Source organism: Harpegnathos saltator, unplaced genomic scaffold, assembly GCF_003227715.2.
Source record: "Harpegnathos saltator strain DR-91 unplaced genomic scaffold, Hsal_v8.6 scaffold519, whole genome shotgun sequence".
Lineage (NCBI taxonomy): Eukaryota > Metazoa > Arthropoda > Insecta > Hymenoptera > Formicidae > Harpegnathos > Harpegnathos saltator.
In genome coordinates, this window is record NW_020230337.1 from 400001 (window position 1) to 415000 (window position 15000).

At 52.5% G+C, this 15000-nt stretch overlaps 1 protein-coding gene across 1 annotated transcript in view; it reads right to left on the reverse strand.

Moving 5' to 3' along the window:
* Positions 1-1490, reverse strand: part of croc (forkhead box protein crocodile) — a 4974-nt gene extending 3484 nt beyond the window's left edge. The window contains exons 1-2 of the mRNA XM_025302968.1: positions 324-1490; positions 1-227 (exon numbers count right to left, since the gene is read on the reverse strand). The exon at positions 1-227 is cut by the window's left edge and continues 107 nt beyond it. Of these exons, the coding sequence (XP_025158753.1) occupies positions 1-227; positions 324-1371 (1275 nt within the window). The 5' untranslated portion in view covers positions 1372-1490. The remainder of the gene's footprint in view (positions 228-323) is intronic.
* Between the last annotated feature and the right edge of the window lie 13510 nt (positions 1491-15000).

The window sequence follows — 15000 nt, forward strand, 5'->3', positions numbered from 1 at the left end:
CGAGTTGTACTCGGCATGGTCCATGATGTAGCCGGCCGCCGGCGGCGCGCAATACGGCGTGTACATTGTACCGGGTGGCGAAGCGTTGCCCCTGGAGACGGCGCTGGAGTGTCCGTAGCCCGTGGTGGCCATCATCGCAGCGACCGCGGCCGTCGTCGTGGTCGCGGTGGTGCAAACGGACGACAGGTCCCTGCTGACAGAGCCGGCCTGCATCGACTCCCTGCTGCCGCTGCCGCCGCCGCCGCCGCCACCGCCGCCGCCGCCGCCACCGCCGCCGCCGCCGCCGCCGCCGCCGCCGCCGCCACCGCCATTGCCGCTGCCGCTCATGATCGCGTGAGCGTGCGGATGCTGAAGACTGTGCGGGTGTGTGTGAGAGTGATGTTGATTGTCGCGAGTCATCAGGCCGCCGGTGTTCTCCCGCGTGGTCATGAGAGCGTCGACGCTGAAGCTCGCCGGGTCCAGACCCATCGAGACGTCTTGTATGGACTCTTGGTGCACCTGGTGCGCCTGATGGCCCAAAACAGTCTGAATGACACTCTGACCCGGCGCCGCGACGGCCGTGCTCGTGCTCACACCCTTGCTCTCGGCTTGTATCGGACTGTGCAAGCCGTACTTGGCTTGCACCGCCATGCAGTGATTGCTGCTGGCGTGATCGTTGACCGGTTCCCGCTTTGGTTTGCACAGGGTAGTGTCGAGATTAGCGTTGAGTTTCTTTGTCGTCGGGACCGCGTCCGACGGCGACGACAAAGTCACTTGACCGCCACCGCCGCCGCCCCCGGACTTGCCGTGTTCCTGATCCTGCCCGCGTTTCTCGCTTACCAGACCTTGTCGCTTGAGCGCTTCCTCCTTCTCCTTCAAAGCATCTTTCTTCTTGAAGCGTCGTCTCCGTCTCAGGTACGAACCGTTGTCGAACATGTTGTAACTGTCGGGGTCGAGGGACCAGTAGCTACCCTTGCCGGGTTTCTTGTCGTCGCGCGGTACCTTGACGAAACACTCGTTCAGGCTGAGATTGTGCCGGATGGAGTTTTGCCAGCCCTGCTTATTCTCGCGATAATACGGGAAGCGCTCCATGATGAACTGGTAGATGCCGTTGAGCGTGATCTTCTTCTCGGGCGCGTTCTGAATCGCCATGGCGATCAGCGCGATGTACGAGTACGGCGGCTTCACCATGTCCTTGCCGGCATGATGGATGTGCTGCTGCCCGATACCCGGCACCGGGTAACCCGCAGCAGTCGCGTAACCACCGTAGCGGTACTGCTCGTAGTAGCCGGGCGCGGCACCGACCGTGGGGTACGACGGCGTACCCATGCCCACCGGCACCGCCGTCGGGTGCCGATAGTACGCGTTCTGCTCGCCAAAAAGCGTATGCATCTTTCTTACTAGCTATACGCTGTGCTAACGCTGTGCTAATGCTTCTTCTTCACCCGCACCTGTTCTCTCTCGCGATTCTCTCGCAAGAATCATGCAAGGTTCTCACTCCTCTCTCTCTCTCTCTCTCTCTCTCTCTCTCTCTCTCTCTCTCTCTCTCTCTCTCTCTCTCTCTCTCTCTCTCTCTCTCTCTCTCTCGGTGACACACTATCTCTCGCCCTCTCGGTCTCTCTACCTCTCCCGTCTTGAACAGCACAAGCGTCGTCCAGGAGAGGCGGACACAGGACGTGTGTCCTGTCTCCCGGCGGGACAGACTACGCTCTCGGATTTGCTATCGCGCTGCTATGGCGCCACAGGGCATCGGGGAGTTCGAACGCGCGCTGCTGATCCGATATTTCAGCATCCGAAACGTTCTTCGCACGTTGTGGTTGTATGTCGTGTCGGTGTAGGTTTTCAAAAGCACGCCGGTCGCTTTTCCCCGGAGTTTTCCCTCTTCTCCTTTCAGGTCTTTCAGGTCTTCGGATCTTGGCAAGCGCAAGCGCACACAAAAGTCCCGGACGTTATGTTGTTTGTGTCTTGTAGCTTGTTTCACATGCCGCACAGCCCTCAGACGTCCGTCGAAGGATTATCCGTTCCTCCTCCTCGTCGGCGAGCGTGCGCAATCTCGCTGTCGTTGGCCGATCTATCGGCGATTTACAAGTTGCATTCGCATTCGCATTCGCGCGAGTCGCGTCACGCGGACGCGCGTGACGTGAATCCGTATCCGTGAAACACTCGAGAGAAACACTCGGAGCACGCGCACTCGCGCGTCACTGCATCGCGCCACGCGAGTCCACTACTATCTATAGGCAGGATCTAGGATCTAGGATTCTATCGATCGAGATCCTCTCTCCGTGATCATGGGCGGAAAAGGCAGAAAAGCAGAGCGCACACGCTCGCTCGCTCGCGCGCGCGCGCGCGCACGTGCGTACGTCAGCGTCGTACCTGGCGCAGCTCCTTCGTAAGTATTTTGTTGATCGTATCCCGGGGGATACTTATGGGTAGGTAGGTAGGTAGGTAGGGTAGATCACTGCGTGAGGAGACTAACGCAGACGCGGAAGACGTTGCGCGTGTTGCGATGGTTGCACGGTTCGCGGATACGGTACGGGCTCGGCTACGGCGGTGCCGAGAGCGGTGCAGGAGACGAAGAAGAAGGTGCGCGCATTCGGTACGCGAGTCGGTCGCGCGCGACGCACGCTAACCCCGTAAACCCGCGTGCACGCGTATTATGATACACAACAGGCCGGAGTTTACTCAACCCCGAGTAAAAACACACTGGGAGCTCGGAGTCGCGCGCGCGACCGAGTGCTCGGCGCGACCGAGGAACGGCTGCGCGCCGGGCACGCTTTCGAAAAATCACGAGGTTCCCCTGTACGTCGCGTCGCACTATTGGTCGCAGCTCGTGCCACGGTTCCACCCATGGAACCACGATCCATCCGCACGTCGAGGAGAACGTAGCGGCGACCGTCCGCCCCGGATACGAGCCCGCCAATGATGACGCGCGCTGTTGGCGCGATCCCGGGCCTTTCACGCCCTCGCGGCACTCTGGCGCGTTCTGGCGCGCGCAAGGTCGGGCCAGGCGAGCTCTCGAGGCGGGAGAGGATCGAGATTACGAACACGCGCGGCGACGCGCGGAATTTTTCCGCGGCCATCGGCCGTCGGATACTTTTCGCGGACAACCACGGCAACGCGCGACGCGCGACGCCGACGAGCTCGAGCTCCACGAGAGGGAGGATTAAGAGAACCGAGAGCGCGAGAAGCGAGAGCGCGAGAACCGAGAGCGGCGAAGAGCGAGAGTGTGATATAGTTTTATGCGCGGTGCCTCCTGACTGAGCTTGCTGTGTGTCGCGCGATGGCTCAGGGTGACAGTGACGAGAGAGAGAGAGAGAGAGAGAGAGAGAGAGAGAGAGAGAGAGAGAGAGAGAGAGAATCCGCGGATCTCTCTCGCGAATCATGCGGATTGTGTGGAAGCTCGAGATCTCGCTTTTCGAGATTAGATTTGCTGTTCATGCGCTGACACGATGACAGAGGGAAAGAGAGAGAGAGAGAGAGAGAGAGAGAGAGAGAGAGAGAGGGGCGGGAGGGGAGGAGACTGCCGTCATCTGTGTGATTGTATCTAGAAACTCGTCGATTGTGAGAAGCATCCTTCGTATCGCCTCATTGTTGCATGCTGCTACCGCTAGTGTCGGAAGAATTGCTGGATTTTCCATCCTCTAGACATTCACGCGCGTGCACATTCACGCGTTGCGTGCGCTTGACAGTTTTGCTGTAAAACTGTCGCGCTCGTCCAGCCCATAACTATATCGCCAATAATTAATTCCGTCGCACGGTTCGCCATGTTTCGCGCGACTCGAATTGTCGCGAGAGACCTCGCTGACGATAACGTCGTCGTCACGCGGATAGAACGGAAAAGAGAGGTCGTTCTTACGACAGACGACACTTTCAATTTAGCGTCTGTTTTTTCAAGGGTTCGACTCCCGCCTTGCGAAAACACTCGACGGAACGCGTCACCACCCTCCCTGGCATTGGCAACCGCGCCAACTTTCCGCGCCTCTGTCGGAAACCGTCGCCGTCGAGCCGCACGCGTGAGCGAGAGAGCGCGCTCTCTATCCACGTTACCGTCCACAAATACCGTTCCCAACGATCGGGGGGCACGGATACTCCACTTTTTACCCTACTGCTACTACTGCTAGATCGATCTCGATCTCGGTCGATCTCGAGAGATCGATTTCCGACGAATAATCGCGGAAAGCGCGCGCCGCGACAATAACTTTGAACAACATTCTCTCCGCAGACGGACTCTGAAAATGCAGCATATAGCTCATAGCCAGCGTGTTCTCAACGCTAACGTTTCAGCAACTCGCGCGATCCCTCAATTACAATTTGCGCAAACGTATCCAGACTTGCGCGCGCGCGGCGTCAAATTGAACGTCGCCCTTGCGCTACCGCTGCCTAAGATCAGGCGGTTAATTTTCATTTAAATGGAACGACAAGCGGGAACGCTCTAGGCATTCCAGCTTCAGACTCCCCCTCTCTCTCTCTCTCTCTCTCTCTCTCTCTCTCTCTCTCTCTCTCTCTCTCTCCCTCGCCCCGAGCTAAACTATCGCGAAACCAAGATGCAAAGCACTTCCCAAGTTCCGGCGAAAGTTTAATTGTCTTTCGCTCGCGTTCTCTCTAGATTCCTGGAACATCCCTGAAACATCCCTACTGCCGATGCTGCAACCGACAATCAATCTCCCCGATCGCAGGCGGATTCGCTATTTTTATTATATTACATTTTGCTTCACTCGATCTTTCTCGCTGCATCGTCCACTAAATATTGAACGTTGACACGAATAAAGATGCAACGATAAAAGTTGATACACGATAAGAGGAGAATCTGCAAAATCCGCATCTCTGTCGCGACGCCGACATATGACGTCTGAGACATTCTGATAAAGAATAAAGAAAGAGACGCACCACGGATGATATATCCGAAGCGAAGCGATATTTACGAAAGGTCGAGTTTACCCAAAGGTGTCGGGATGTTACACCTGACTGAAGATCGTCTGCCGAAACGAGGCAGACTGTTCGTAATCGGGATCAGCGTCGATTCGACCGGGGCGTACAAGAGCGATTTGCATATTTGTCGTTGCCTCAGGGACGAAATCGATCAAACGGACGCAATTGAAATTAATTATCGACATAATTAATGATAACCTCAGCATAATTAATGATAACCGCCGTAATAATACTAAATAACCGTATTATAAGCAAGCAATCGACGGATATAAGTTTTGCAAGTCGCGTGTGTGTATAATTAAAAAGAACACTTTGTCTATGACTTTGTCTCTATCGTTTGTAAATGTTGTATTGCGTGCGCGTAATTCTTATTCCTAATTTGAAGCACTATGCGTGACTGCGTGTGGATAATAGGAACATTTAATACCTTGTCTCGTGCACCGACGACGACGGCGCAAATATTTTCCCAAAGTGCAGTGTAAATTTGTTTGGAAAATATCGAAACTTTTCAAAATAAACGTCGCCTCTTGACCTATCTCACGCGACCGGATTCTCGGCGATATATGAACATCCGTGCCCCTCCAACCTTTTCTTTCTCATCCAGAAACAATAAACCTCTCATTTCGCGTCACGGCGTCACGTATCGGCCCGTCTCGACGGATTTCGCACGCCGTGCGCGCCGCCACTTTTCGCGAAAGAAAGTGCGCACGATGACGCACGCGAGAGACGTTATAAATAGCGTCGGGTAATGTTATCGGTATTTTACGTGAATAATTGGTGTCTGCTTCAATGCGCCCGACGACTCGCACGTTACGCATTCACCGGGATCGCGCATCGTCCTTGTCCGCCTTCTTCCTTCTCACGCTGAAGCGCCGTTATTGACTTTTGCAAATTTCTCGACTTTGTCTCGATTCGATTTCGAAAACGCAATGTAACGAATCGATATGTGTGTGTGTGTGTGTGGTTTGTGAAGTTTCCGCTCGCGCTCGACCGATCTCGATCCGTGGAAGAAGCGCATCGCGCTCGCGAGATCCGATTAACTCTCCGAGAGACCACTCGTTCGGAGTTTCCGTATGTTTCTCGTCTCGTTTACGGCGCCAATGTTTACACAGTGCGGTGAAATTTAATTCCCGGGACCTTCGAACCTACGAACCCCCAAGCGTAAACCAATACTCAAGCTCAACGTTGAAAATGGCGCCGCCGCCGCCGCCGAGGATGTAAAAGAAGCACCTTTTCCCCGAGTCGAGGAAGGTGCAGCGAGAAGGCTTCCGCGCGCGCGTCTATGTTTCCGCTTTAATTTTCAAGAGACATGCCTCCCGACCCGTTTTCGACTCGCCGATTACCGTGTTCACAAAAAATTGACGTTATTAGTCTTCTCAATTACTACGATTCGTCTCAGGAATCTCGTTTCTCAGGAATCTCAGCTTCTCTCTCTCTCTCTCTCTCTCTCTCTCTCTCTCTCTCTCTCTCTCTCCTCTTTCCTGCTTCGCACTCCTTCGCTTGTTTATTCGCCGAATTTCTGCATCGTGTCTCGCGCAATGCAATCGGTCGGTTTACGCGCGGCGAGTTTCCGCGCGCACACCGAGTCGGGAATATGACGCGGCACGACGCACAGCTACGAGCTACGAGATGCGATCGCGCATAAAGATAACAAACACGCCGTTGCAGCGTCTGCTGTTTCTCAAATCCGCCGCGAGAAAAAGTTAATCCGGTCGACGCAACCGATTCTTCGCCTTCCCTCCTCCTCCTCCCTCGAAAATACCGTCAGCGACGCGGGTGCACGCGTACCGAGATTCGCGCGCTCGCGTTCGTTCGGCGAGCGAGCTCGACACGGAGATGAGGGAGGGAAAGGAATTCTCTCTCTCTCTCTCTCTCTCTCTCTCTCTCTCTCTCTCTCTCTCTCTCTCTCTCTCTCTCTCTCTCTCTCTTTCGACGATAGATTTCGTCAGTTAAAAGTAGCAAACCTGCACAGCCGCCGATAGGATTGAGCCGCTCGGCGCTCGGCGCTTGGCGAGGGAAGCGAGCCGTGAAGAGGACCGAGGCGGAATTCGGGCGAACAATGCATACCGGGTGGCAATTTCACGCGACAAGTCCCGCCATCAGCATATCAATGGGCCCGGACGGGATTATCTGGATGTGCCGCAGTGATATTCCGCGGTTGGCTCCGACAGATAGGGTTGCGCAGTTTCGCCTCTCGTATATAATGCGGTTCAATCGCGGTTTGCCTGAATCAATCTGCGCCAAAGAACATCTCGCGCGCGCGCGCACACACGCGTCAGATTAAATAGACACATTATAGTGTGTGCCAATTGACGAGGAGCGACGCGAGCGGTTTCTCTCTCCCTTTCTTTGTTATTCTCTTCCCAAGATATTGATATTACTGGTTCTCGCTCTCGCCGACGCAACCCTACTTACACATATCGCGTATCGCGAAATTTTTGCAAATTTTGTAAACGCGTCGTCCTCGTCGTCGTCTCGACGCGTCGCGTATAGTAACTGTTTTTTTTATTTACCTTCTCCCCGATTTAATACCCGTTTCGCGATTACGTTTCTTTCGCCTCCACGTCATACATTTAGCATTCAGGCGTTTAGCAAAGGCGTTCATTTAGCTCGTTGCAGCGACTTTTACTCCCCAAGTCGCGTGCGCTCGCTCTCTCTCTCTCTCTCTCTCTCTCTCTCTCTCTCATTCTTCCTGCGAGATAAGGTCAGGATGTCGCTAATATTTTGATACGAGCTTAGTTACGTTACAATGCGACCGACTCGTTCAGGACGAAAACAAACGGCGCACAATCCGGCCTCGTTCCCCTCGTGCCCTCTCGTCGAACGACCGAGAGCGCGAGTCGTTTATTTTTCTTGAAAACGTATCAGCCGCATTTCCTTCCTCATTGTCTGGCTTAAAGAAATAAATCCACTGGCGCGCCGTCTCTCAAATCCCATTTCCTCTCTGCGGCAAAGTGAGAGAGAGAGAGAGAGAGAGAGAGAGAGAGAGAGAGAGAGAGACGATAATTTCTTTTTTCTCTTTGCTACCCAATTAAACGACTTGAGTCACATAGCTACACCGGGACGCCGATTTTTAAAGATGTTAAAGTGCAATTTGCAAAGAAAGAGACCATACCACACACACCATAGATCAGTCAGGGCGGATCAGAGACCGGGTCAAAAGTGGCTTATCTACGTTTCTAACGCACTTTGACCTTCGTCGTCGACGTTTGACAGTGCGCGGGCAGCGTGAAGGCGGAGTAGCGTGAAGATAATGGCCATAGAGAGGAGTAAACGGTGGAAGCACACCGTTTTCTCGTGGGCGGGTAACGCGGCTAATTCCGACTGTTTGGTTAGCAAGCATTTAAGGTTTGTCTTGGCTGTTGCTTCGTGTCTTTTAGACAGCCGATCTGTGTTCCGACCAAATGAAACGGAAGTTAAACGCTCCTGTGACGAGGTGACGAGCTGACGAGGAGGTGACTCTCGGTCGGTCGCGCGCGCCGCTCGGTCGTGGCTCGCGCGATTAGCGTGTGTGCCACGCACGACGGAAGATGCGCGCGATAAACTCTCTCTCTCTCTCTCTCTCTCTCTCTCTCTCTCTCTCTCTCTCTCTCTCTCTCTCTCTCTCTCTCTCTCTCTCTCTCTCTCTTTCTCTCGACTTGACGTTATCGATCCATCCGACCGTGGCAAAAGCGTGGCACAACTCTCTCTCTCTCTCTCTCACGACTCGCGCGCGCCCGCGCGACCTTGCAAGATCAAGGATGCTCTCGCGCTCCGGAGATTTGTTTCTCTCTTCATTCACTTCGCACCGCCGAGCACTGCCAAGCTGTGTCGCGACAGCGAACAAATAGTTTCGTGCGCGCCGCGCGCACACTCGCTGCTAATATGAAAAATCTGCGCCGAATAGACGCGCGCGCGGAAGATATTTTTTTAAACAGTCAGGATTTAAATAGTAAATAAATAGTGTAAAATACATCCTCGCACAATGAATTCATCCCGTCGTGAACGGCGCGAAAAACGTAGCGGCGCGTGGGCGTAAACAAGTAAAAGTTAACAAAACAATCCACACGTCAGCTCGCGCCATGCGAGCTAAAATGTCGAGAGCAGTCAGACCCTGCAAAATGACCGCTCGCCCGCCCGCCCGTATTATCCAAGTGCGGCTGAAAGCGCCCGCAAAAAAATGCCTGTTTCGCAAATCAGGTGAGAAATATGATGATATAGCGGGCGAGAGGTATTTTGTGCGGAAATACACGTCGTGGGAATGCGCGTCCATTCGGCTCGGCGGCTCTTAATATCACTATTTGTCATCAATACACGTCCGTGTTTTTATTGTCCGTTTGCGTCCATTGACACGTTTTTTCGCGCAAACGTTGCTAAAGATTTTTTTCATGGCTCTTCGCACCTGACGAAATGTTGCTCGTAATTCACGCGCATTATTTTGCAGATTAATTCAGCTCGCGCAGAAATGTCAGCGCTCGGTTCGTTCGCAATAAATGCGACGCGTGCAATATGCGCGATCCCTAACGAAATGCTAAAAACGCAACGACAATCTCGACAAGCTCTCTCGAAAAACTCGGAGACACCACCTACTTCTTTCTCTCTCTCTCTCTCTCTCTCTCTCTCTCTCTCTCTCCCCCCCCCTCCCTCCCTCCCTCCCTCCCTCCCAAGTTCACTCGACTCGAGTTAGATGTGATAATCTGACAATGCTTGATGGCTAATTGTCGACGGAATATGGAAATATGAGCGGCGAGACGATATAGCCGAGCGGGAAGAGGCCGCACGCGGAAAATGTTGCTCGCGCGTTTTACAGACGTGTACGGCTGCGGCACGCAGCCAGGAGCAGCAGGAAAAAGCGCTCCGAAGGGAGGAACGCGCTCTTATGTCGGCGGTGTTTGTTCAGCCGTAACTTCTCTAAATCTTTTGTGCGCCGTGCGGAACACGCGGTGCACGCGGCTGTGGACTCGCGTGCACGCGGTTATATGCACGTTTCCAAGTAGCTGTCGCGCGCAACCGCGAAAGTGCGCATAGTCGACGTCGAAACGTCGTCGAGAGATGTTTCTTCGAGTCTCTTGGTCTCGTTTGATTCTCCTGTAATTACTTAGACGCGAGACGCGAAAACGCGCGGATCGATCTCGCAGCTAGGAATGGAAAGAAGAAGAAGAAGAAGAAGAAGACCATGGTCTTCTCTCACCAGTTTGCGGACAAATTGCAACAAAACGTGGACGCATTCGTCGTCGGCAATTTTTCACCGAACTATCGCCGCTGGTAAATGATTTCCAGCACGGCAGGGGGAAGTTGCGAGAGGGAATTCGGTAGTAGTAGACGCGATATTCGATGGTGATCGTAATTCAATGTGGAAATAAGCCCTCGACCGCCAGCTCGACAAAGCGACGAGCCACGTCGCGTTGGATAATAGAGTCGAGCGCTGAAAACGCGCGACGTGCGGAAACGCGATGCCTGTTGTTGTTTTATGGGGGACACGAAACGCGCGCGCGCGCGCGCGACGGGGTCGCCGGTCGCCGACGTTAAACCGATTTGCACGTCGGATGCACTCTCGATTCTTCCGATAGCGGACACAATTTCACAGGCTGGGCATTCGAGAATCCGCTCGAAGGAAACGCATTCTCGAGCGATTCTCACTCGAGCTCTCGAGGCCGATCGAGATGGCCGGCGGAAAGTCCGTTTTCCCCGTTGAATCGCTGACGAGAGCTGACGCAGCTTGTGTCGCGGACGGATCTTGGTCGTCGACTCGAGCCATTTATCTCGTTGCGTGTTTTGCATGCGTGTTTCGCACGAACGTCGCTCGCGTGGTCGCCGCGACACGAGCCGCGACACGAGCGACGGGAAGAAATTTTCAATCGCCGCGTCGTGTGTCTAATCGAACAACATCCATTTGTACATGTTCCAATCGAGCGACACACACGTAAAACGTAGCGACATGAACGTAAAACATGTGTTGAACGTCGACAATGCGATAACAAGGCAGTAAGATAGCGAGAGCGCGCGAATGCGCGAGAGGCGCCGTAACGATTTTAATAAATTTGCCGCTGGGTAAGCTGCAACAACAGGGCGCATGAATTAAGGAGGGCCGCAACGGCGCTTGGATAAACATCTCGAATTAGGCGCCGAATTCTTTTCCATACGTCCGACGCACACGTAGCGGAGAGACTTTACGAGAGAGTTCGCCACGGCCATGCATGCCGCAACGCGCGGCACGGCGCGCACGGTGTTAATTTAGTCACACAAATATTCGGTAATTGAGACCGGCCGAATTTCATAGTCGCGTGTCCTCGTAAATCAGCTACAACGAATGCACCCAAGAAGCGCGCCTTGTCAACATTGACGTCTCTCTACAACTACTTTATTCCAACAGAGACGCGTCCGCCGCGTATCTCGACCGTGACCGAAGGGATCATCTCCGTGGATCTCGGACGGAAAAGCGGAGACGGACCACCGTGATCGAAGTTTGTGGAAATACGTGTCACGCGCGTCTTCTTACGTTTCAAGTCGTGAAAACGCCTTGAAATGTGGACTTTATAGCCCCCTGTGTGCAACTCGAAGCTCGCGGAATCGACGCGGACGCGACGACTCGGTCGTAATATAAAATCTCTGACGGGAATGTAGTTTTCGTCCAATCTCGAATGGGACGCGGAATTCGTTGGCCGTATTATGTTTGAATTTAGTGGGACGAAGAAGACGAGTTCGTTTCTTCGATCGTTTTGACACAAAGAAGCCTCCGAAGCACCTGTTCCACGTCGCGCGGGCTTACGCCTTACGCCTCACAAAGGAGAAAAAAGGGAGAAAGCTCCTTGGGAAGATTGCAGCGTGTCGCTGCAGCGACAAGTCGACAAAGGTTTACGTCAATAAGAGATCGGCGCGGCGGATTATCGCGTTTCGAATTGGCCTGTTCCGCCTGCCGGAGAAGGAACGACGCGCAACGAAAGCATTCGGCACCCGTTAGTCACACTCGGTGTGTGTTAGTAATTAGGCAACGTCAAACGAAAATAATGGACGATACGCCATATATTATAGGCATATATATGTTGGTCGCGCGAAAGCATCTGACGATGTGTGCGGCGCGTTCGCGCATCGTGTTCCTTTTTCACCTGATGCAACGGGGCGGTCGGTCGGTCTCTTTTTCAGGGCCACGTCAGCGACAGGTGTATGAGCGCCCTCGCGTACCCCGGGAATATTATTTCTGTCAACTATCCGCGTGTTTATCCGCATACATATTTGACGAACTCGTTCCTTCTCGGAGCAGAAGAACACGGCCGAAGAACCGATCTCGCGTCCGAATGAGATAACATTTAGGCACTGTGCACTGCCTACGTGTATGGCTAAACGTGTCTATTGCCTGCGCTACCTGTGCCTGCCCCCTAACCTGTGCCTATATCTACCTACCTACCTACCTACCTCTATCTACACTTTGTCCAACTTTGCTGCAACGCGCTGTCAACTTTTGTCTTGATGAGTCAGGTCAGGCCTATTACTAACCTATTAAGAGTTTTTCAGCGTCGCGTTTCGGTCGAGACCTACCGGCTCTTTCCCGATATCTTTGACAAACCTGTGCAAACGTCACCTTGGTGTCACCTTCCGCCCAAAGATGAAGGGACGCGAGATTAAACGCGTATTTTCTTTCCTTTCTCCGTCAATAGTAGAGAGAGAGAGAGAGAGAGAGAGAGAGTGTGTCGGATATAACCACAGAAAGGCAGAGACGAACGAAAGGATACGTGAAGTATAGTGTGAAAAATAATTTCCTGCTGCTGATATGCACGGGGAGCATCGAGAGCAGGGAGAGAAAAGTTCGGCCCCGGGAGATATCAAAATATTATTCGAGGGTTACCGACCGTACCTTCTGATTCTCGCACCATATATGGGCCACACGAGGATTCAAAGCGGTCAGTTATTGCTCTTATACCGTCTCGTCGATATGCCGAAGATCGGGTGTACTTCTGCACAGCCATTCGGTATCTTGTATTCTCCATTGTGTATCTTCCGTGACAAAATATACGATTTCGCTGTGTGTTTCGATCATCGTCGTCACCGATCGATATTAATTAATTTGCCGTCAATATATGTCATTACTTCCAGCAGATATCTATCACGGAATATAAATAAGTCGCGAATAATTTTATCTGCTTTCTTATCAAGATCCCGGCAAATCCTAAAAGAGATGAGGATGTGTTTCACCCAACAGAGCTTTCAAAGCGCTTATAGACGCGTTTTCTCCCCAACAATTCCGGACGTAAGCTGTTGACTGGACTTTTAAATACCCGTCAACGACGGCTCTAATGGCCAACAATCGCAAGGACGATTCTCCCCCGTCTCGAGCGTTTTTCCTTATGACGCTTCCATGGAAAATCCGGCAAAGCAATAATTGCGACGAAAGACGGGAAATGTTTTCTTTTGCAGGAGGGCAAAATGCACGAGGACGCTCTCGGATATCTATATAGATGGAGACGAGAGCAACGCCGAGGGAAAACGAGGGGGTGGGGAAGAAGGAGACGAAGGAGAGAAGGGAATTCGTGCTGGAATAACATTGGGTGACTGTGGTATTGTCAACCCCTGTCGCGTTGCTCGTGTTCCTCTTATTTCTTTTCCCGGCTCTCTCTCTCTCTCTCTCTCTCTCTCTCTCTCTCTCTCTCTCTCTCTCTCTCTCTCTCTCTCTCTCTCTCTCTCTATCTATCTATCTATCTCTGGCTCTCTTTATCACCGCCTACTCTCTCCATCGCCTCCATTGCTCGTCCACTTCCTCCCTTTCTTTCTAGTCGTATCCTAGCCACGGCTTAGTTAGACGCTGAAATATAGCAAGGCATCCGCAGAATAGACGGCGCTGACGGGAGCCAGGAGGGATGAAACAACACCCTATTCCCACCGGCTACCCCTCCCGACTTTATTCCTCCCTCTCTCTCTCTCTCTCTCTCTCTCTCTCTCTCTCTCTCTCTCTCTCTCTCTCCCTCTCTCTTTCTCTCTGCCCCTCTCTCTTTCTCTCCTCGTCTCCTCCGCGCTCCTCTCTTCTCCTTTATCCGTTCCCTAAACGTGGCCAATAAAAACAACACTGCCGACGCAAGGGGTGATCGGGGGTTGCGGCGAATTATAAAAATAACAGTGCCAACCGATCGAACAATCGCTGGATTTCTCGCGCGCCGTTGACGTCGCCGCCGACGTTCTGTGAACAGAGCTGTGAAAAGTTCGAAACCACACCTCTCATTTTGCTCCTATCTGTACTCTTTTTCTCTTTTCCCTTCTTTCCTATGTTCCCTTGCCTTATCCACGAGTCCACTGGAGCCATGAATCGTCGAATGCAGTAACAATTATGATGAACGATATACACACTTAATTGGAGACACCGACTTATGCTTATTTTTCTTCAAATTGAAAGACTGTTCTTTCTTCTTGCAAATATTCAGTTATTATAACCAACCACGTATATGAAGGAATTTTGCAAAAATTCCTTAAACAAGAATCGTTGGGACTCCAACTTTTTTGCGAAATCATACGCCAATTTGAACGCTCATGAGAAGACGTAGGATTTTATAAGGCGGGTCAAAGGATTCGAGATGTAATCAAGCGGATAGAGACAAAACGACGTCTTAATATTCGCGAAAGGTGACAAAATGGAACGACACAATGTGTCGACGTTTGTCCCGCAGCCGCTCATAACTGTCCCATTACGGGGTAATCACGATGACCTCGCTTGCACGTTCTTTCAATCTCTCTCTCTCTCTCTCTCTCTCTCTCTCTCTCTCTCTCTCTCTCTCTCTCTCTCTCTCTTTCTCTCTCTCCCTTCCTCTGCGTACCGCACGCATGAGAGTACGCGACGCCTGACCGGCACGGCGCAGTCAAAGAGAGATAAAATCTATAAATATGTGGGAGGCGCACGCGACCCATTCCAGTGTTTGTTCAACCAGGAATAACCTCCGTTTCTTCATCACGCGCCCGCGCCCGCGGAACCTCGGAGAAGAGGCTGGTTTTGTGGCTTGACGCAGATCTAATCCCAGGGTGATGCTTCATTAACTATCTCCGGCCGGCAAACTTTTGACGATTTCATTTATATGCCATCCTACTTTCCCGAAAATCAGCCTGACCTGACGTGTTTTGGGTTTCTTATAC